The sequence below is a fragment of the Amblyomma maculatum genome, chromosome 2 (genome assembly GCF_055883805.1).
Source record: "Amblyomma maculatum isolate TAMU_Amacu chromosome 2, ASM5588380v1, whole genome shotgun sequence".
In the NCBI taxonomy this organism is placed as follows: domain Eukaryota; kingdom Metazoa; phylum Arthropoda; class Arachnida; order Ixodida; family Ixodidae; genus Amblyomma; species Amblyomma maculatum.
Window position 1 is genome coordinate 131872339 of NC_139345.1, and position 23674 is coordinate 131896012.

At 45.2% G+C, this 23674-nt stretch overlaps 1 protein-coding gene across 1 annotated transcript in view; it reads right to left on the bottom strand.

Moving 5' to 3' along the window:
• Positions 1-17128: 17128 nt before the first annotated feature.
• The window catches only part of LOC146199904 (membrane metallo-endopeptidase-like 1), a 47875-nt gene continuing 41329 nt past the window's right edge, over positions 17129-23674 (bottom strand). The window contains exons 11-14 of the mRNA XM_084592226.1: positions 23303-23362; positions 19694-19798; positions 18885-18943; positions 17129-17314 (exon numbers count right to left, since the gene is read on the bottom strand). Coding sequence (XP_084448352.1) covers positions 17212-17314; positions 18885-18943; positions 19694-19798; positions 23303-23362 — 327 coding nt within the window. The 3' untranslated portion in view covers positions 17129-17211. The remainder of the gene's footprint in view (positions 17315-18884; positions 18944-19693; positions 19799-23302; positions 23363-23674) is intronic.

Here is a 23674-nt window from a genome sequence, read left to right on the forward strand (position 1 = left end):
GTTTATGCGGGTAAATGTGGGATTAACACCACATTTACCACGTGGGTGGTTTTATTGTGCAGTTAAATCCCACAGCAGAGGAGCGCCTTTCGAAACGATTGTGATTGAATCCCCCAATCTCGAAATCAGCAGTCGAGCGCCCTTACCATTGAGACACCGCGACAAAGGTTTAAAAGAAAAAAAAATTACTCAAAACTCTATCGTGCATACAGAAGGCATAGTAGGCACAGAGTGGTCTGTTCAAACTGCATTCTGCTATGTGAAGCAGTCTGCAGTGGCATATGTTTTAGTACCTGCGGTATTCCAAACAGAAACGGGAATATGCAATTTCTGAGCGTTTGAATTAACTTTTATTGACGGCGGCGACCTGTTTTGCTTTGACACGGCGGTAACGACAGTGCCACTTCGTTTGAGACATTGCATGTCAAAGGATCTCAAGCGCCGAAGACCGCGATGACTGATGTCCTTATCCAAGCATGACATGCTCAATACGGACAAGTATATATTTTTTAAGGAAACGTGGGGTTACAGACAGTTCATATTTATTTTGCAAAAGGCATATAGGTAAGCAAAAGCTCACAGGAAGCGCGAAACAAACAAAAACACTCCTGTACACGCCGCATGCGCGCGCAAATCACTGCGGGCTGGCACGCGACGCGAAAACGCATCCACACTGAGTAGGTTTCGCCGCTGAGCCGCAAGGTGGCGACTCTGCTCAATCTCGAGGCCGTGGAGATGGGTTCGATCGTGCTGGGTGTCGCCTTCTGAACGATGAAGGTACCTGGCGTGCAAGGGTGGGTCTATACGAGATAAAGGTTTTCTGGAGGCGGATGATTGATGGTTCTTGAGGGTTGAATCTCCTCGGGGGTGAGAAAATTTTTCTGTGAGAGATGAAAATTTGAGAAGTTCGGATGGCTACGCAGGGCATGTATGGTGCGCCGACATCACACAACATTCAGAGAGAATTTTCAAAGCTACAGCTCTAACATTCGCGCAGTCGAAGATAATTTTTGTCGAAAGATCACTCGATATTTTATTGCAGAAAGATTCGGGGTACTTTAAGTTACCACCGGAAACAAAAACAAAAGTACGCTGGTAACATCGCGTCGTAAGTCGCCTCTTTGTAACGTGACTTTCGTGTTACGTAAATGATAATAAATATAATTGGTTCACAGAAAGGGTAAGGCGCAGTATCTGTCACAATTGTTTCTGTGGACACCTGCACCGCGCCGTAAGGGAAGGAAGGAAGGTGGAAGCGAAAGTGGACAGAGAGAAAAAGGAGCCGTAGTGGACGGCTGCGGATTTCAACCACCTGGTGATCTTTAACGTGCGCTGACACTGGCTGCTTGACATCGCAAAGCACACGAACGCCTCTTCGTTTCGCCTCCATCGAAGCGCAGCCACCGTAGCCGGGATCAAGCCCGGGTACTCCGGTGCAGTAGTCGGACGTCTTAACACTGCACAACCGCGGCGAGGCTCATGTTACGTGAAACAGTACAAATTCTCCAAATATTTAGAAATTGGACTTGTTAGTTTATCCTTATAAGAATAAACTCTGATTTAGTAGGGAATCTTTCATGTTCCTATTTGTCAATATTTTTTCCTTTTCTAACACTTATACCCGATGATCTCGTCCAGCCATCAAGGCACACTTTCCATCTGTTGTTATGTAATTTTCTATTGTTACTGCAGAAGGAAGCTAAGCATTTTACGCCACAGGTAGAACGGAATGAACGTTATCTATAGCTTGAACTGAAGATGTATTCAGTCTACTCTTAAGTGGAACTCTGCGAAAGCAGTAGGTGCATGTTTCAGAATGATGAAGCGTCTACAGAAACGGGTGCAACAGAGTTATATGAACAAGCCTTAGACTGGATTATAACGCAAAACCGGATGACCAAGTCTCGAATTAAGCAAACCATCGCCAGTGCATTTTTGCTCATCAGATATTCAGATATTGGTTAAACGCCTTAAATATAACGTCAGGTAGGCAAGAAAGTATTCTAACGAGCATCTCAAGGTAATTTAGCTATCACCTGAGAGGCCTGCCGAATCTAATCTCCCACTCCACAGCCAGAGATGGAAATGGATGCCTGGCTTAGATTCTAATGTTGTTCTGGACAGAAATCACGGCAGTGTATCCCGCGTGTTGAAAGAAATAAAAGCATGCAGACAACTTTCATTAGGAGCAATCCATCAGTGAAAATGGGTACAATCGACTCCCCGTATTCTCCGGGGATGTACGCTTGGTACAAGCTCAGTAAACCTCGCTGCATCCACATCGGGCCAAAGTCCAGCTTTGAATGACTCCTTAGCTTGCTAAATTTGGTTACGCATTCGGCCAACGCGTTTCGAAATCGAACGAAGCCTCAATGCGGCCTCACTATAGGACTGTCCACACCCTAGCACCCTCGCATCTCCACACCTCTGCGAAAAACGTGGGGTCCAATTACTCTCCATCCGAGCACCACAGTTATCGCATACACGCCCCCATTACGGCGAGGTATAACTTTAAAACCAAAGATTTACTATATCCTTTTGTTGCTTATGCAAGAATCGAGTAATGCTGACCTTGAAGCCGCCTGGCAACAATGACGTAACTCAGACGCAACTCCTCCGGGAACGCGCGCTCCCCTCTGCCGAATCGTGTGACAACCATGACGTCACTCGCTAACAGTGAATCGGGGGCAGCCTTCTCTCCGCTAGTACCCCTGCATTGCAACAGATCTCGACATTGCCTCACCGAAGGGTGTAAAGTGACTTCGCTGCCGCGTTAACGGCAGCAGTCTTTATGGATGATTCAGGCGAAACCCGTCATGAACTGTCTTCGGTTCAGCGGTGCGAAGACTCAAGCCAAATCTGATCATAGGGTCGGAGTAGCTCGACGAGAGACTACCACACAGAGACGTAGTGAGGCGTTTCGAACGAAACGTGCCGCTTTTGCTTTGGTTACTTGGGTTTGTTAAACATTCGCCTAATTTTTTTCCAACATAGCGTTTGCATCGAGGCTGTAATACGCGCACCGTCTAATAAAAATTACACACAAATAATGCTTACGGCAAGGTGTACCTTCCTTACCTGGGCAAAAAAAAAACGCATCTACCGAGATATTCCGCATATAACGATGTCGTGACCGGCTTCCAATTCAGCAGTTTCTGCATCCAACCTTCTGTCCTCATTGGGCTCTTGGCACGGCAGGAAAACAATGGAACAATATATCCCGCATTCCGCATATTGTTCGTGCGCAAAACGGCACCCAGAAGATAAGCTGGGTTGTCCCTCTGCCGCAGCGCTCCTGGGAGAATGCTTGAAAGTGCTTGCTACGCATCACTCGCAGCAAGCAGCGCGAGTCTGGCTTTACAGTACTATGTCCACGGCGTCACGTTGCGGCCGCAGTATGACTTCGATGGCATGAAAATCGTCAGTATGTTATACATGAATGTATGAGAACATCTCGATGCACTGATAAAACAAGCTCAAATGAGGTACGAAAATCTTCCGCGCATTGCTGAATTTTCAAATAATTACAAGGCGCCGTCTCAGCCTGGCACCGATTTCTTGAAGATTACCACTATACGTGTGTATTTTTTTAAGCACTCCTGTTGAAACATATTTCAAGGCACCACATTTCAATACGCGATTGTGCGTGTCGATAACGTGCGCTGGATTGCATCGGTTCATCTTCCTTTAAAACTCGATCCCTCTTTTTGCATAGTATCAGACAACTCAGGGCCCTCTCCTTATCGCAGTGTCAGAGTGATCTTTATTGCGTGGGACAATATATTTTTTTTTCTTTTGAGTTCTATTGCCAAGTTGATAATTGCAATTACTTGCTTGAACTTCTCCAAGGAAAACAAGTCTTCACAATATATGATGCCTCAACGTGGCCCATTTTTGTTTTCTCCGTCATGCCTTGCCTTGGCAAACGTAACCTAGCTTGTCGACTGCGCTTAAATCCTTACTACCCCAAGGACAGACATTTTACAGCCTCACGTGCATTTACTTAGGTATACTTAGTATAGTGTACATAAACCGTGGCTTGTTCATCCAGCATTTAGTGGTAACAATGGAGCTGTACTGTAATACACAAGGGGAGAACAGCACAGGACAACGGCTGGACTAACAACTGAGTTTTTTATTGAGTACAGACAGCCAATTAAAGTACACATGCACCAAGACAAGACAGGCACTTCAACATGATCGTTCGAGTAATCAAATTCTTTCTCGTCAGCGCTGTCGATGGCGAACTGAGGCGAGCATCACCATGTTTAGCTATTTAAAAGGCCTCACAGACTTTACGAGCATTCCTTGCTTTTCCGTAGACCAGAATGGTGGCATCTGCGAAGAGTAGGGAATATTTGCCGGACATCTACTGCAATGTAAAGCAAGATTTCCATCTTTACCTGCACCAAATTTTGTTCTGTGCTTGAGCATCCTCTCGTTCACACAGGACCCGTGATCTATGTAAAATTTTCCACGAGTCTGCAGAATCCAATATATCACTTCGGACTGGCGCTTTGCGTACGCAGTTCTGCATTTGGTCATGCAACGCTTATTTCCGCCAGTTATAATTGGCGCAACAAGACTTCAAACCTTAGCGAGAGTAAGATAGACCAAATTGACCCTTGGCGCTCGGCGAATTTGTTACCGTTGTGCCCCACTTCGTGCAAATAAGACATGACTTGAACTTTTTTTTTTCTGCTCCCGTTAAGCGTTCAGGTCTTTCTGCACGAATTATGCTTGTCAACAACAAGCATCGCACGACCAGACAGAACTATGTACGGTCGCGAGTAGAAAATATTAGTACAAATGACTGGCAACTAGACCTGTGATATCTCACCACGTGGCACTGCGGTTCGCAGGCATGCTTATCGGGCCGTTCTGATTTTTGCAATAGGGGGGGACACACTAGGTCAGCGATCTACAAGATTCCGCTGACCTGTTGTAAAATTTTACATAGGTCAGACGGGTGACTGTGAGAATGATAGGGTGAGCAAGAGCATAACAAAATTTGGAGTCGGTGAAAGTCGCAGTCTTGGTTTTCCTTGCAGTATATGTCCCAGCAAATGTTTACCACGTTTCGCAGGTGTCGCTATTCTGGGCTACGGAAAAACATGAAAGGATCGTGAAATCTTTGAGGCCTTTCAAATAGCTAAACATGGGGATGCTTTAGTTAATTCGGCAAAAGAATTTGGTTATTTGAGTTAGCATGTTTACGTGTCCGTCTTACCTTGGCGAATGCGTCGTTTACTCGCGATCTGTACTCAATAAAGAAATCAGCTGCTGGTTCAGCCGTCTTCTCGTGTTATCCTGTTGTGTTCAACTTTTTTGGTTGGCATAGTTATTCTTTAAAATGCCATACCAACAGGCCCAACATTCAGCCCTTCTTCAGCTGTACTGGGTTAAAAGAGCTTTCTCGTTTTAATTCGCAAACATTCGAAGTGTTTCTTTTGTGATATGCAAATATTTACGTGCTTTCATTAGCTCAAGTTTCTATAATCTGGAAAATAGCAGTTATAATTCAATACGTCATACCATATAATATTCACATATTGTCATACTACAATCCTCAAGATGGAAAAGGCTTGCGTTTTATTTAAAAATAAATCTGTGTATTCTTTTAACTATCCTGTAAAGTTGTTTTTATATGGTGCGATCTAAAGAGGTCGACGCCGAGTCAAAAAGTGCATTTTTAATTTTTTTGCGAGTAATCTACTGGTTACTTATGCCAGGATGGGAGCAAGAAATAATGCACTAAATTTTAAACGCAGTTAAATCACATTTGAACTTTAGTGGTTTAAGTTGTTTCATAATATTACTGACATAACTAAAGTTCTAGTTCAAATATAAAGGATAGCAAATACAGGCTAGTTGGTACATGTTAAAGAAGGGAACAAAACAGCTTGAGGCAAGACGGGACACATGAAAGAGAAACACCTGCGCTGACTATCAGGAAATGTTTTAGGGGCCAGTTTAGTTATTAGTTTGGTTCCTAGTCAGCACATATGTCTTCCTTTACGTGTCCCGTCCTTCCTCGCGCTGTTTTATTACTTTCTAATTCAATGTCCTTCTACGAGTTTTAATTCTATTCTCGGCAAACTGTTTTCTATTATTTTGCTCGCAGTCACCCTGGTCCATGCTTAGCCGCCTATTTTCTTCACGGGTCCAGACCGACCATTCGGCCAAACACACCACAGCGAGTGCTGCAATCGCTGCCACTGTTTTAATCGCCGCCTGCCTCCTGCTACTCTTCAGTATTTTCCACCAATGTTGTCCCCGCAAGACCGGCCTATGCACCAATCCCAGCTGCGTGGAGTTTGCCAAGCTTATCTCGGACACTATCAACCTGTCCGCCAACCCGTGCTCCAACTTCGACGCGTACGTCTGCGGCGGCTGGCGGGCAAGACAGCCGCACTCGGTGTACAAGCAGCTTATTGCCAATGCCGTGGACAAGATGACAAGTGTCGTGAGCAACCATGCGAGCTTTCCAACCAGCGGCCAGAGCATCCTTCAGAAAGCAAGCCTCTTTTACCGTTCCTGCGACATGGTATGGCGCGGTGAGCGCGACGAGGTCCCCTTGATCCGTGAGTGCTTTCGGCGAGCTGGCATCGTCTGGCCGCGCAGGTCGTCAGCGCCCAACGTTCTTCGAACGCTGTTCAGCCTCAGCATAGAGTTTGACTGGGCCGTGGTTATTAAAGTGTTCCCAGTGCAACGCAGCGCGTTGATTCTGATACCGTACTCCTTTGTGCTGGCTGCAAAGGAGCAACAGAGAAGGCAGGAGCTCGAAAGTAAGCGCAGTGCCTTTGAGTCCATCAGGGCATCTTTCTCTGAGGAAAGTATAGAGGGATCTATTACATTCGAAGAGGCTAATGATTTGGAAGAATTCTTTTTTGTTCCGCTTGACAACGCGAGAATAAACACGGAAGAACTGCCCTCGACATCGGTAGACCTGGAGGAAGAGAAATGGCTGACATTGCTCAGAGATTTTAACTTGACGGCCGTGTCAAGGTTAAAGACCTTCTACCCGCAATATCTAATGACATTTGTTCATCTTTGGAAGAAACACGGAGAAGACAAGACTCACGTATTCATCTCGTGGATGGCGGCAAGATACGCCAGTTTATTCGCGAACCACAAGCTGGTAACCAACTACTATGGCACTACAAATGACGATGTCTTAAAATACGTACATGGCCACTGGTGTTACGAATTAGCCTACAAATTCTTCGGAGATATTCTCTTTGCTCCTTACAACGCCATCGCATTTCAGTCCGATGTACGTCGAGACTTGGAACGAATAGCACTCAACATTCGATGTGCATTCCGCGATCGTCTTTCGACCAAGCTGCCTTACGCAGCCGATGTACTACCTGAAGTTCAATGGAGCTCGCTAGAGGTGGTACTAAGCGCATTGAGTGTTACAATACCCCAGGAAGAAAACGACACATTTGCGATCAACTCTCTGCTGCCAGACATGAATCTGTCGCTTACTAGAAATTGGGAGGCTGCCTGGAAAATGTCTCGTCTATCCAACCGCGTCACACTGCCCATGAAGTTTGGCTGGAGTGCCGTTCACATGTTCTTGCCCTATGTCCTAACGAAAGGCGACTACATCCTAGCTCCATATCTCATCTTGTTTCCCTTCTATGACTTGTACGTTGTAGACGCCATCAAGTACGGGGCCCTCGGATCTCACTTGGCGAAGGCGTCCGCGTATGTCTCCCTTAATCACTTCGCCCATATTAACACGACAGCCAGTGCTCTAGAAGCTGCTCTAGACTGCGCCAGAAGACCGAATGCATCACTGGTAATGTTGGACACTCTGTCAGACCTAGCGTCGTTAACAATATTACCGGAAGTGTTCGATGCGCACGGCTCCAAATTGATTCTTGCAGGTCTCAAGGGCCTAACAGCTACGCAGCTGCTTTTTGTCGCTTGGTGCTACATCCGTTGTCGTGGTCACTCAGAACGTCTTGGCGATGAATGCAGCGCCGCTGTTCAACACGTTGCTGCATTTAGTTCAGCATTTGCCTGCTCCATTGACGCACCTCTACACCCGGAGCAGAGTTGTTCGATCTTCTAAACCCATACCTGCTCAAATGAGATTGCCTGCTCAGGAATCTGATGCATGTCTGTGTCATGTACATAAACACTATTTGCATGGTTTTCTTATTCACGCGAACATCCGCTGAATTTCAAGTGTGAATATTTATTTTACATCACATCATCATCACATCACTTTAATACCTTAAAGACCCTCATCAGAGGGTAATGGTACAGTCTTGCCATTGCAGTCGGACTCGGCATGACTTCCGCGAATACAAAAGAAACGCAGTAATTGTGTTGGGCTTGCGCCATTCCACACTTGTACAATATACAGCAATTCTTTATTGGCTTTAATATTAGTTACCAAACTCTTTGATATAGCAACGCTTTATTAACGTGGCAGCTTAAGGCACCCCCCCCCCCCCCCAGCGTCCTTTTTACAAAAATAATAAAATAATTTTCACTGCTTGTGTAGATCTTAACGTTTTCTTTTCATACATCTTATCCTTTATATTGATACTTTGACGCGACCTTTCTCTTATTATCATTATTCACTTCGTGTTTCTTAAGAACCAATATTCTTCATTGTCTGAATCGATTTCACTACAGAAAATGTTAGTTCTCTCTTTAGAGTATGTGTTACAGCTGCGGGTAAGTATGGGGCTTATAATGTTGGTTGCAAAAACTACACGCACGGTGTTTTACTGCCTTAAACCCGAAATATCATACACTACATCTACTGGTTTGTTTTGTTGATCGGTTGTTGAGTGCTGCTTTTGTCTCCAACAAAATATATTTTTGCTGTGCTCACTTGACTGTTCTTTATCTTCGCCACGGCGCACTCATCCGTTCTCTCCCGCTGCAATTATTGTCGTCCCCTTTGCTGTTCCCGCTTTCGTACACGACATTTTCTCGTCACGAGGCCCAGTTGGGTTCCACCATGCACGGCAACCTTGGCTTTCCATAGAGTACTAAACCGTTCGCTTCAAAAACGGCCGGCAGGTAATGCCTACTCGGTCTAGATTCCCCTCTACCCGCAGCGCATGCAGCCTGTGAAGACAGCTATCGTGCACGCCTCGAATTGTCTATCCATGTCGTAACCGCGCGCCTCTCCTGTGTTATCCTTCTTAAGCATTTGCTAATGTCGAAGGCCAAATCGACTTCATATATCGAGTTTCTGCGAGAATACGCGTACTAGAGCTACTGAACGAAGATATATCCTGTCGTATGCCAGGCACACACAAATAACTAGCCCAACCACAACAAACAGTATTGAATACCCGACCCGTTTTTCTCGGCGGCAGACAATGGAGGCTAATCTACGCAATCTTCCCCCACCATGAAAGCCTAGCCTTTATATATAACTCCTCATTTTCAAGAAAACCACAAGCAGTCACTTACATAGCGCCATTTCCAGTTCTCAGCTCAAATCGGACTGACATCTCTGGTATGGAGCTGAAGCCAAACAGGTCTGGTTCGCTGCTCTAACCGGGAAGATCAGTTCGGCTTGCAATATATACAGGTAGACCAGACCAGTACGAAACTGAATCGAAAAAACCAGTACACTCGGCAGAGATGCACCGTGTGTGTGCTCTTTGCCTCGAAGACTTTAATCCGCGATCGTAGGGCGAACGAGGGGCAAACTGGGCCGTTAAAATTTGTCATTTACTAAATGAGATTTGGTGTAAACATGGCAATCTATGCAGCCCGCTTTGTCTCCGTTGTTACTTTCGCGGTTGGTGCTGGCTGCCTATGCCATGTGCCGCTTTGCTTAAAGGGACAGTCTTCGATCTCCGATTACGGTGTGTCGCTTACTATCCTCGACTATTCCAACTTCCTACTTCGTCATCACCCGCGTAGCAAATTTGCTCGAACTACGCACTTTGGCCAGCACCACCACCTATATCATGTGGTTCAAATTCAAATTCAGTTTTATTTTCCTTGTGTGCCAGAAAGGAGCAGCCACAAAAAGCTGCCATTCGCGGCAGCTTGACGAGGTGGCCACCCCTACAAGAGATGACAGCAGCGGCGCGTACATCGAGGAGTTAAAAAACAAGCATATGGTAAACACTTCAGTTCACAATGATATACACATTCTGTTTTGCATACATTTCCCGCTTAATAAAATCAAATACACGATTGTTATACACAGACATGATGAAGAAAGAACGAGTCCAGAATCGGAAAATACATAAAATAATACACGAACACCAAATCAACAGTCAAGCACGAGAGACATTAAAAAAACACTAGAATACAATCATAATCAAATACAAATATTTCGAAGGCCTTTCTTTGACATACACGTGATATTAATTTTTAATTTTTCTGTGATCAAAATTATTTAACACTGATGGAAGCGTATATGTCAAGGACTACAGGGAATAGTTGTTGCGGGTTGTAGGAACATACCAGTAATAGGTTGGCGGGTATTATACAGCAATGAGTTTGCCCTGAGTTCAGAGAGATCAGCAAAGAAGGAAATATTTCCTTTAGTGACCATGAGATACGAGTCGGCTAAACCATGTTTATACAAATTATCCATTCTAACTACTTTGAAACGGTCAAACAATTTCGCAGAGGGAGAATCGGAGGGTACATTTGCAATTATTCTTAATGCCCTTTTCTGCAGAATGAGTAGCCTGTTAATATTTGTTCTGGTTGTTTTCCCCCAAGCCAACTGTCCGCAATTTAATTAAGACAGAAGTAAAGAATTATAAATCAACAGTTTTACTCGTATTGGTAATATATGTCTATTTTTATTAGGTATACCAATAATCCTGCACAATATTTTGTGTATTTCATTGATATAAGAGTCCCAGCTGCAGGAGAAGTGAACCCCAAGTGTTTTTACGCATTCAACAATGTCAATGGAAATTTCACCATAAGCTATTCTGGGCAAGGCAACAGTTTTGTTCTTTGGCCGGAACTGTACCACTTTTATCTTTGCAGTGTTCACAAGTAGCGAGTTCAGATCCATCCAGTCTAAAACCAGTTTAAAGATCTTATTTTTTCGATGTCCTCTGTTTTATAGCCGGTGATAAGAAGTGTTGTGTCATCAGGGTAGCATACGAGAGTGGCATGAGGATCAGGTATAGCATCTTGCAAATCACTGACATATAGAGAGAACAACAGTGGTCCCAAGACACTTCCCTGTGGTACAACTGTCTTAATGCACTTCAGTTCCGAGGAATGTTCACCCAGTGAAACATACTGCTTGCTACGGCTTAAATATGATGTGAAGAGGTCATGCGCTATGCCACGTACGCCGTAAGAGAAGAGTTTGTGGATTACCTTTTTGTGGCAGAGGATGTCAAATGCTTTTGACAGATCTATGTAAACCCCTAATCTTAGGAGATTATTCTAAAAATTGTGCAAAATTATTTCTTAAATAACGCTGTTTCAGTTCAACAGTTTCTTCGAAATCCATGTGGAAAGCTATTTAACAATAAATATTTAGACAGACAGTTTGTCAGTCTAGTCTGTATTAAGTTTTTCAAACGGCTTAAAAAACTGGAAGGATTGAAATGGGTCGGTAGTTCTTATTTTTGTCGGAACCTTTATGTATTAAATCACTTTAGCAACTTTCATTCTTTCAGGAAATATTAATGTTGATAAGACCAAGTTAAATATATATGTGAAAGGCGATGCTATAATGTCGGCTAAAAATTTTATTGGTTTAACTTGTAGGTCTTCTGCGTCACAAGCACTACTGTTCAAATTCTGAAGAGTAGACAACTTCGCGTTCGTCAGCAGGAGATGAAAACAAAGAATAAAAATAAAAAAGAAATATACAAACAAAAAAGAAAAAAGAAAAACAAAGAATGTGATGCTGCCATGTGGTCGGAGGTGCTGGATTTCTCAAACAAAAAGTCATGCGCACCGGCTGCCAGCAGCAGTCTTAAACTTTATTGAAATTGTAGAGACTTTGGGAATACAGCTGTCACCAAAACGAAAAGAAATAGGCAGAAAGAAAGCTGCACAATCGTGAACACGGCATTACGAACAAAACATTCTTGATTAAAAACTGAAATCGAGCATATAAAACTCTTGGGGGCCTAGATTTCAAGCTGTAAGAGTCCGCGCAAAGGAATTTACACAGTACAACTAACTGGATGGACAAGTTCGCAGGCTATTAGACAAGTTGAGTGGAAAGATAGAAAAATTGTCCCTATACCTAAGGGGAGCGGTAGCGATCAGCTCAACTCTGGACAAGGCACCCATGCATGAGCTCTCTGATAGCGACTCCAGACACCGACAAGCTACTCTGGATCATCTTTCAGTTTATTACGTGGCTACCAATACACACAAGTGACGAAGAGCTGCTTAGGCTTCACCCATACGGACATAATGAACTACGCATAAATAAAAAATCGACCCCCAATTCACCACGACACAAGGAAAGCAGAAGATGGCATGAGCCGAAGCAGCTATGCATCGAGGCCCTTGGGAACACATCACATCGGTGGTAAGCGCCTGTAACTGCCCTAAGGCATACTTGTGTCAAATCTCAACGAAAGCGGCTTAGGGAGACTGAAAACACAAGGAGACGCTAAGACGGCGCAATAAAATATTTAATATACACTAAAAAATCACGAACACTAACACTCAAAACCTAGAATGAAGCTTTCAGTAAACAATGACGCTGTAGATAAAGAAATAGAATTTATTAGCACACATCAAAAGGTTGGCGAGGATCCGAGACGTAGCTCGGTCCTTGCCGTGTCCTCCCCTCATACCTCGACCAGATTTCCTGGATGTCAGCAGCGGCCGGGACGAGGCGGATGACTTCACGTTTCCTCTTTCGCCATGTTTGAGAAGTAGTGCCTTTCAAGACTCATCTGTTCTGTCAGGTCCTAAATATCTATCAATAATTCCATATTGTCACAATGTTAATCACTTACAGGCGCCGCCCGTCGTCTTCCCTCTGGGAGCTCGCTCAAGAGTAGGTTCACCACCTGTGGCTTCGTCCGCCGGTGCTTGTGTGTTAATGCCCAGTAAACTGACCTATTTAGCTTTACTTGGCAGACTGACTACTCGCTACCTTACGTTCACCTCTCCCGTGCAGAAGTCAACGCTTCAGACGTTCTTCCCCGCCGAGTTCACAATCACGCCGTTGGTGTTACTCTCATGCATCAGGCGAACATCTGGCTTAAATTTTCAACACCCTTCTTGCCCTTCTTGCCCGTACCATTACTGGTCGACATGCACTTCTGTCTCGAACCGTACACTTTATAACAAGCACACTGTCCTTTACCAAATACCGTATTCATTATCGCCTGCACGTCTCCCATTTGCTCCTTCCCAGTTCACCATCTAAACGTCAAAAAAGGAGTGAAGCCATTAAAAACTCCTCTACAATGCCAAGGACATGCTCTTGTTGATGCATGGAATATTCATCCTGTCTTTCCTCTGCCTTTTCAGCCGATGAATCGAGCGGCCGACTTAGACGTCTGCCGCCACACCTGAATGCCTCTTCTTAGGAGGAGGCAGTAGAGGGACGGCCCTCGCTCTTGTTCGGTCCACTCCAAATAGATACCACTATTGTCAGCAATTCTATATCACCCCTCCAAATTGCGGTGTGGGTGAGATATCACACGCAGCCCTGTTACTACTAGAACAAATTACAACATACTCGATCATGCTGCTGTTATCCTACACACGCCGGTCTAGTAAGGAGGTAGCGCATGCTGCGCACGATTTTTTTCTGTCAAGACGGAGCAAAAAGGGAGGATGGGGTGCTGCTAAGTGGGATCACATCCTTTCCTTTCATGCCATATGTCACCAGTGCCACCTTGGTCACCTTACATGTCTCCCTGTACACCGGAAAATATCTCGTAATCACAAGATTATAGTGCGTAATCGTCAGGCTCGCATATTTCCCACTCCAGCCTTTCGACTCGTCATCCACCCAGGCAACTATTCCTCGTGAACTTGTAATTTTGGCACTGCCAGAGCCAACCTCTTCTACACTATATGAGGCTATGTTCGCTACTCCCAACAAAATCCTCCGCTTTCCCTTCAGATGAGCACTGGGAGGCTGCCTGCGCAGCTCATCGCCTGATCTTCAGGACCAGATACAGGATTGAGCTCAGAAGTTAACCGGGTCAGCCTACGTAGCTTAGAACATCCCTCGCTCCCCAAATACCCCATCGCGTTTGGAATCACTTCAGTCGCTACTAACTCCTAAGCTGTCTTCACTCGCATCATTCAAAGCGAGTTTTTATTTGTATTTCTATAAAGAGTCACTTTGTAGCTTTCCGAATACACCGTCTTTGACTAAATGGCTGTGAGCAGGACCTGCTCGTGTTCGTAACATAAGTATTTCTGAACGTGTCTTCCAACAACAAACCAGAGAAGCTGCGGCTGGCTATTTTTTGTTTATTTGGTAATTACCGTAAGGCACGTATTCGCCTGTATAGGTGAAAAATGAATTTCTTTCCAATACTACCCTTGCCACGGACACTACGGCTCCGTCCACACCCACTACCGCAGTCGAGTACGTGCGTTACGGCCATTCTGCATCGAACCTGTAATTGTACCTACATTTCATCATCCTATGTCTCTAGCAGATATGGATTATATGTATATACGGGTAATGTGCATAACACTTTGCACGCACAACCGATTATGATAATTCTGCTATCAAACATTATTGCACTTGCGTTTCTTCAGCGTTTAGCAACAAGGAAGAAGCAAAGGTACAGAAAACGTTTCAACGAGAAAACAGCATTTTCACTCATACAGATTTTACTGGTAGTTCTGTCTGCTTTAAACATGTAAATAAGGGGGAGGTGAGTCTGCATGAAGAGCAAAACGCAGTTACCTTTTAGACAGCCTAGGCACGTGTTCAACTCTGATGTTCTTGCGTCTTGTTCGGAATATTGGTACGCAAGATATGATAATGATGCCGAAGACTACTTAGCAAAGAGGGTAGACAAATGAGGCACTCTGAAAACGTGGCCATGATTTATTGCAGTAAGTTTGTTATTCCAAAAATCATTAGGTAAATATTCACTGACTTGCCAGCTGTCACGAAATCGGCGCACATTTTCATCAAGCCGGTACGGCGCGAGGCCCGACGGCGTCGCGTGGAAAGCATGGAGAGAAAAACCTCCTTCCCCGCGCGGGAGAGCGCGACTCTTTGTACGCGTTGTCGTCACCCTCTTTCCCCTTGCCCGAGCAGGACGGTGGTTCATCGGTCTGGAATGCGCCAGAAAAATCGAGAATCTTCTATGGGACCTGGCCAATGACGACGCGCGGCTCGACGGGAGGAGGAGAGAGCGCTATAACCAGCGAAGGTAAGTGTGTGTGCGCGCTAGCTTTGGCGCGTGCTAACAGACAGACGCGGCGCGCACTATTTAAAGAGACCGCGCCGCTTGTGAGTCAGTCAGTCAGTTCGTCAGTGGTTGCGACGTGTTCGCCAGAGCTTCGGCTGGACTCCCGGGGATCACCCGCTGCTGGCAAGCCCACGGACCTGCAAGGGAGCGGCGCTCGTCTCGTATGGCGGCCACATCGTGACTCTTGGGGCGTCGGACTGCAACAGTGCCCGTTGAACAATTTGGTGTTTGTTTGTGTAACTCTCTCGTATTCCATCTGTTGTAAAGCCTCTGAGTTATTGAATCATTCTGTGGTTGCATGCTTAGCGTTTGTATTCTGTGAACCTCTCGTCTGTGCATTTCAAGTGTTCTTGTGTATCCTTTTGTATCGTCTCTTGCTGTGCATAAATTGTGTTTTGTTTGTTACTTCTGACCCCGATCCTTACTCTGGTTTGAACCGGCGACAGCTGGGCACCAAATGACCTTCCCCTTCTGTCACTACAAGGTAGTTGAATTCCGGCTGAGCTTGCCACGCAGGTCGAGGGCATCTCCTTTGCGACCGGAACAGCTACCCCCACTCACTCTAAGGGTGTCTGGGAGTGTGCGCACCGTTAAGGGCGCATCGTTAATAACACCCCCTAACTATTAACGGGTTACAATTATTCTGGCGTCTGTCACCCGTTAATAATTAGGGGGTATTATTAACGATGCGCCCTTAACGGTGCGCACACTCCCAGACACCCTTAGAGTGAGTGGGGGTAGCTGTTCCGGTCGCAAAGGAGATGCCCTCGACCTGCGTGGCAAGCTCAGCCGAAATTCAACTACCTTTTAGTGACAGAAGGAGATGTTCGTTCGGGGCCCAGCTGTCACCGGTTCAAACCAGAGTAAGGATCGGAGTCAGAAGTAACAAACAAAACACAATTTATGCACAGCAAGAGACGATACAAAGGGATACACAAGAACACTTGAAATGCACAGACGAGAGGTTCACAGAATACAAACGCTAAGCATGCAACCACAGAATGATTCAATAACTCAGAGGCTTTACAACAGATCAAACACTAGAGAGTTACAGAAACAAACACCAAATTGTTCACCGGGCACTGTTGCAGTCCGACGCCTCAGGAGTCACGATGTGGCCGCCATACGAGACGAGCGCCGCCCCTTGCAGGTCCGTGGGCTTGCCAGCAGCGGGTGATCCCCGGGAGTCCAGCCGAAGCTCTGGCGAACACGTCGCAACTACTGACGAACTGACTGACTGACTCACAAGCGGCGCGGTCTCTTTAAATAGGGCGCGCCGCGTCTGTCTGTTAGCACGCGCCAAAGCTAGCGCGCACACACACTTAGCTTCGCTGGTTATAGCGCTCTCTCCTCCTGCCGTCGAGCCGCGCGTCGTCATTGGCCAGGTCCCATAGAAGATTCTCGATTTTTCTGGCGCATTCCAGACCGATGAACCACCGTCCTCCCCGGGCAAGGGGAAAGAGGGTGACGACAACGCGTACAAAGCTACGCGCTCTCCCGCGCGGGGAAGGAGGTTTTTCTCTCCATGCTTTCCACGCGACGCCGCGCGGGCCTCGCGCCGTACCGGCTTGATGAAAATGTGCGCCGATTTCGTGACACCAGCATGACTGGCGGTTATACTAGATACGGCAACTGGAGTAATTTCATAAAATAGTTTAATTGCGAATCCTCAAATATAGTCTAAATTGTCAACCTTATATAGCAATAATGTTCAAAGCTGAATTCAGTGTCCGCCCAAAACTTCCCCAGCTTTGTAGGATGCAGCTTTGTAGAATGCACGTTAGAACAAGTTCACGGCTTGAAGGGGTTGAACAGAAAATGGCTCTCAATACCAGAAATCAGATCTCTTAGTCGGATTCATGCGCTTTCCGGATGCACAGCTGAACGCAGTTGTAAACTCCTCAATATTCATCAATGGAACGTTCACCCTGCAATTGACAGAGATAACAGTCATTTAGCGCTCGATCCTTATAGGTCTGGTCTGCGAGCTCTCAAAGAAGTGTTTGTTGTCTGACTATGCTAGAAAAACGATAACCTGAAAAGCCAAGAATTTTCCGCCAGCAGGCATTTCTGTTTATTTTGGCGCTGTAAAACTGTGTTAAGGACACACACAAATATAGCAACTATCAAGGTTTTAGTCATGAATATCTTAGCTGACGCGCCCTTATTGCTGAAATGAGTAAAGCCTATGGCAGTTGCGCAATCGCGGTGGTCAGGCATTTGCTCTTATCGCTCTATCTTCCAAGAATTCATAAGCTCCAAGTCGAAAGCTGAACTAAATTGCTAACTACTAGGCTCAATGGTTCACAATGTTTTATGATTATTGACCCAGAAAACCTTAATCAGGCACGGTTGGTGAACTTATGTTAATTCGAAATGTACAACGTCGGAGGACCATTCCACCTCCGACAGCTGCACTTCTACAGTACTGTGTGCACATAACTAACAATGATTGCTTTTCCAGGTACGTCGTTTTTAGGCACGCCTTTTTATTGTGGGGCAATTGTCGAATATTATAGGCTAGCATTAGGAACATATTTTGATACTATTCCACTAAATGTCTGGTGGGCAGCGAAATCGTCCTAAACGTTTGTTTTCCACTAGCCCCGACAGATTAAAAGCTTCAATAGAAAGTAACAGGGCACGCTTTTGGCTACCATCGCTAAACATCTCTAAGAGACTTGAAGATGATGCTATGATCGTACAAGAACAGAATAATCTTTCAAGGAGTACAAATATTCATGCGTTAAACATTTCTTGTGCATTTCTTGCGAGTTGTTACCACCACTATATAAAAGAAAAGGGCTACGAGTTTGGCTCTAAACAGCCAAAAATTACAGGCATCCCGATGAAACAACGGTTGATTTACTAATCGATGCGGTGCTGTCTTATTATCTGAATTAAATTGCGTTCATAAAGAGCATAATTGCAAACGTGAATTTCCCTAAACTTCTCCGTATGCTATACTAAGTGCTCCATTGTATCAACAATGGAATCAATAACGTGTCACCTTCGTTAACTCCGTGAAAAACAAAAGCGCAGTAAATACTGCGTTGGCATGTGCGAATGACTAAAATATTCCACAGGTGAGCACAATTTATGACATTATCTGAGCCCTAACGCCGTGAAACACTGAATTTGTTGATGACCGACTCCATTTTCAAGGCATCTGGATCACATCGCAAAATGCGCGGTGTGCTCCAGTATTTCCCTTCCAGCGATATTGCTGCCACGAAGACGTCGTTTGCTCCTGCCTGTTTAGAAGTGTCCGAATGGCATAAACACGAAGCCTCCAACAAAAGGTCTGTTTTCATAATAAAGTTGGCATCCAATTTGGTGAAGCACAAATGTTTGTTGCAGACATGTTTCGACAATGTCTGATTACATGCGAAATGAGAACGACTGGTCACTTCCACATTTCGAATTTTCAGAAACAGATGAGATGTGCAGCAGTGCTTTTTGTGCAATATACGCATCAAAAATATAGAATAAAATTACCTGTCCTGGGCGAACGTCTTCATGTCATCGCTGTCCTCGGATGAATCTCTGCAATAGCTCTGAAAAACGAATATAAAGCCATCTAGTGATTGAGCAAAATGCAGCAAACTGTTACGCTCCTCTCTTGAAATAAAATTGAGTTGTTCAGCCAACCTAAAAAATATGTCTTAATAATAACAAACCTCCCATATTTTTTCTATCTCTTGTACACATAATCTACTAACTATTATTTTATTATATTCGTAAGTCTCCGCAATTAAAATAATTGCCGTCAGTGCTCGCGCGTTTGGTGCAATGGGGGTTGAACGGTTCAACATGATTGTCTTGCAAGTTCATTCGTAGACCACGATTTCGTGCTTTTTCTTGTGATTTACAATTTGTGAGGGCTTAAGGTCAAAAGTAAATAGTGCTATGAAGGATGCCGTCGTTGAGGGTTCCGGAAATCACAACCACTTAGTTTCTTCAACATGCGCCGACATCACATATACAAACAAGGCCGCCCTGCGCTTTGACCCCATAGAAATGTAGAAGCTACGGCCACGGCATTACCCGAGTTTCCAGACTCACTAGTAAAGCTTCCTGGTCACAGCGGTGAGTTCTTTCTCGAGCGTTGTGGTGAAGCTATACTAGCGCGACAGAGGATTAAAAACAGAACGGTACAAACTGAGTGTATCTTCTTGCTTCCCCCCTCGTAGCTCTGAGCCGTATTCTTCATCGGTTATATAAGTGAAGGAAATTAACTGCACCTGAGGAGCACAACAAAAGGGAAATCCTAGGCTCTCAAGGAATTCACGAAAATGTTGACTTGCCACTGCGTAATAGGCGATAAAAAGCTGGTCGGCGGTCATGTTCACAGAAGAGAAGCGGTAGTCTTTCCCTAAATATCGCTTGGTGTACAATTTTTGTTGGAAGTCCTGAAAAGAGCAAAAAAGTGCTGGTTTTCAGGAGCTGCCTAACTGCTCAATCCACACGTCGCGCGACAACTGCATGTGCGCAACAGCATAAAAGGCATTACTGAAACTAAGTGGCGTACGTGTGCTGTGCGATATCAGCGCATGTTAAAGATCCCTATGTGGTCGGTTTGAGCCTCATTGAGGCGACCGTCCTAGCCTAGCGCCAACTGCTCTCACTAACCTCCGCAGGCCGCTCTATCCTCGAACAACTTCGCATCGCTCCTCTCCGTCCGCCATCCTCGGTGGTCAATCTCCTACCTGCCATCCGAACCAACATCAAAATTTTCCCTCTCCTCCTCAACATGCATCCAACTCATCATCAAGATCGCAGAGAGCTCGTGCCGCGTCACTCCAGCAGCGATATGCTGACCGACTTGGCGTACTTTGCACAGACGCGGCAGACCATCCTACTCGGAATGCTGCAATAGCAGTTGCCACAGATGAGAACATGACTCGTCATGCCTCCTGCTCCGTGCGCACTTCATATATCACTACAGCGGCGGAAGTAGCTATTGCTCTCGCGCTCTGCACTTCCAAAGCTAAAGTAGTCATAAAGTGGCTCACAGCGCGCCATTCTTAATTTTACACATGGCCGTAGTTCAGTCGAAGCATTTCGCGTACTCATATCAAATACTCCTATAAACACCTGGCCTTCCTGATATGGGCTCCAGCCCACATGAATCTCAAGAATAATGAGGGAGCAAATTAGCTAGGTCGAGGGCTACCTGTCCGACCAGCTTATCATTCCGCCCCCTACATGCCCGCCTTGGTCCGGAAGGATACCATATTCACTTCTAGCGACCTTCTCCAACACTATCGTCTTTCTCGCCAACTCTATCCAGGTCAGCACCAAGACCTTGGAAAGACAGATGCCGTCATATGGCGCCAACTTCAGGCGGACACTTTCTCGAACCCCAAAATATTCCATAATATATTTCCTGAACGATATATGCTGATGTGTAAACACTGCAATATCCCAACAGACCTCCTTCGTATGGTCTGGACCTGTCCACAACATACGCCAACACCCACACAACATACCTGGAAGGCTCGTCTACGCAGCTCTACCCTGGTCGATCAACGAGCGCTCATCGATCTCACTCTACGGGCTGCCAGATTTCAAGAAGTCTTAGCCTTCGGCCCCTTGACTGTTTTAATAAATGTTTACCAACCAACCCAGGTGGTCAAAATTACTCCTTAGCATTCCACTACAGCTCCCTTTTCACTCTTCCCACTTTCCCACCTCCCTCTCTTCCTTTACGGCGCGGTTCAGGTGAACACACGGCAGGTGTGACAGATACTGCGCCTTTCCGTTCCTGTGAACCAATAGTTAATGAAATAATTAGACTGACGAACTGATAAAAACTTAATCAAGGAGCCATGATTGCTTATTCTTATACGTTGACGCACACATAAGAAATTTTCTTCTACTTTACTACGCCATTTATACCCCGAAAATGGCTAATTTTGAAGCTATTTGTGAAGTAATAGTGAGTATATTTTAAGATTTCAGCATGCGTCTAAATGAGTTTCGTTCAGCACAGGGTTGAAATATTGAATTTCTGCTTCCTCGGCCGCATTTAAATTGGGAAACGCGAAGAAACTCCACGTGCCCAGCGATCTTCACAGACCCCAACTCATTCTCATAAGAGTGGTACCGTTTATGGAGAGTAATTTGTTTTGCTTTTTTGTCACAGAAATAATGTACACATACTCCCAAAAATAAATTAGGTTCACACTGCAAGAAATAAGCATGTAACAATGGAAATTATAAGCAACGTTTCTTATCAGTGCGCGCAAAGGTGACGTTCAACTAGGCAGAAAGCGGTATTATGTTTGTTGCAATGACAAATAATAACTGGCACAGGCAAGGGAATTTTATTTTCATTCGTTTTGGTTGACTCACTATACTACATGTTGAAAGGTAAAAACTTCAGTGTCAGTCATCTCTTTAAGTTCCGCCTCCCTTTGCGTGCAAATATGAAGGCGGAGGGATGCGACAAGATACTGTGAAAGGCTTGAATTACTACAATGGTTTATGGCCTATAAGCAATTGCTGAGTCCCATGGAATGCTTAAATGAATCGTGTGTTGCTCCGATCACATTCTCTGTACCTGTGACTATGTCATTTCATTACGACGCTGACCGCACAATATAAACGCACAGAAGAATCCTAGCCAAGGTGGACGGGCTCTGCCGCTACGGACGGTTTCACAGCCAACCAGGCCGGCTTGCACGATAAAGTCCGAGCTAAGTCCAGAATTAAATGGTGTCTTTAGAAAGACCAGGCTTATTTAAGACGGCTCGTGTTCCGAACGTCGAACGCTTCGGGTTCATGTTCACCAGAGTGGCTTCCCAGAACGGCCTCAAAACCACTTGGGGCATTTTTCCTCGTAACACAATCTTAAGCCGCAAAAAGCAATGGCACGGATTTTACACAACGCAAAATTGACGGAATGTGTACATCTTACAGCAGGGATGGTGCCAGCGCATCCCTGTATTTCCCTAATTTCTCTACTTAGACACCTGGCGTCCTTGTGTCTTAACCAGGACAGCACCAGAGTCGTAATCATACAAGCGACTTATTCAAGTCAGGACTGAAGCCCAGTCTTTACTCCAGTCTTAAGCCGCCATGCTAGTGGCCTATTCTTTAGACTCCAGTTAAGTCTGGACTTAGCTAAGACAGTCTTAAGATTGTTTTGTGCAAGCAGGCCCGGTGACGCGGATGTCATTGCTTTTAGCTGGCGCGGCCTGCCTGATTAGTTTAAATTTGAAGATATAATAACCGCCCTAAACAAGCCTTCTGGACTGAAGTAAAGTCGATGTCCATGGTAGTAACAAAATGCACATTACGACTGCAACATTTCAAGGAAGAGAGCGTCTTAGAGTCAAAGCCAGTGGGTTCTGCCAGTGCAGTTCTACTATAGCCCATGTGGAAAGATTATCAGTTCTTCCAAGTAGCGCAATCTTGCTACCACACTTTATTAAAATGAAACGTACTCAGTGTGGAAAATTCGCCCTTTACACTATATAAGAATTCGCATCGAAGACCAGAATATTTACTGATACACCTATTGTTATTCGCTTCTCACGGTACAGATAGGTAACGATGGCTGGTTAGCTGAAAAAAACTGCGGTGAAGATGGCAGCAGTTCAGATTTGTGAGCAAAAAGAAGCCAAAGAACAAGAAAGTGAAATTGTCTTGGCATTCATGCATTCTCTCTGACGCGGTCCTCTCCAAACATGCTTGGATGGTTGGCGGAAGTTGGCACGATGATGTACATGGTTTGGAGATACCGCTGGTTTTGTGTGTGGCTACTTGTTTAGTTTTATAGGTAGGTACTTCTTGAGGGTGGAGCATCATGAACCTTGGCTTAGACAGATAACGCTGGCATTTTCGACAAATTTCAGTCATACTGTATCACCGGAAAAACCGCAAGCTCAATGGCGTACAAAAGAGCTTACCTCAAATGCAACGCGGAGCGCCGCGTTCTCTCCAATCCTCGCAAATACGTATGGCGCAGGCTGCAAGGAGAGAGGAGACGCTTGTGTATGCGAAATGCGGCGTCGGTCAACAAAAGTATTTGCGAGCACCATATAGGGATTACCGCAATCATCGCTGACTCTAGTTCGCCTCACATCTTGCTCAATTCGACACGTGCTGGGGCATAGAGAAACCGTCATCAGTGCCATAGCGTTCACCATCTGAGCTCAGTACCAGTTTCTGTATTCTGTGTATACGCTAGTCCACTTCGAAACACCCATGGTTATCCATGCAACCTCATACCCTCCACCGCGGCGTCCCTTACAGACAATCTGCACATTTCGGGTGTTAAA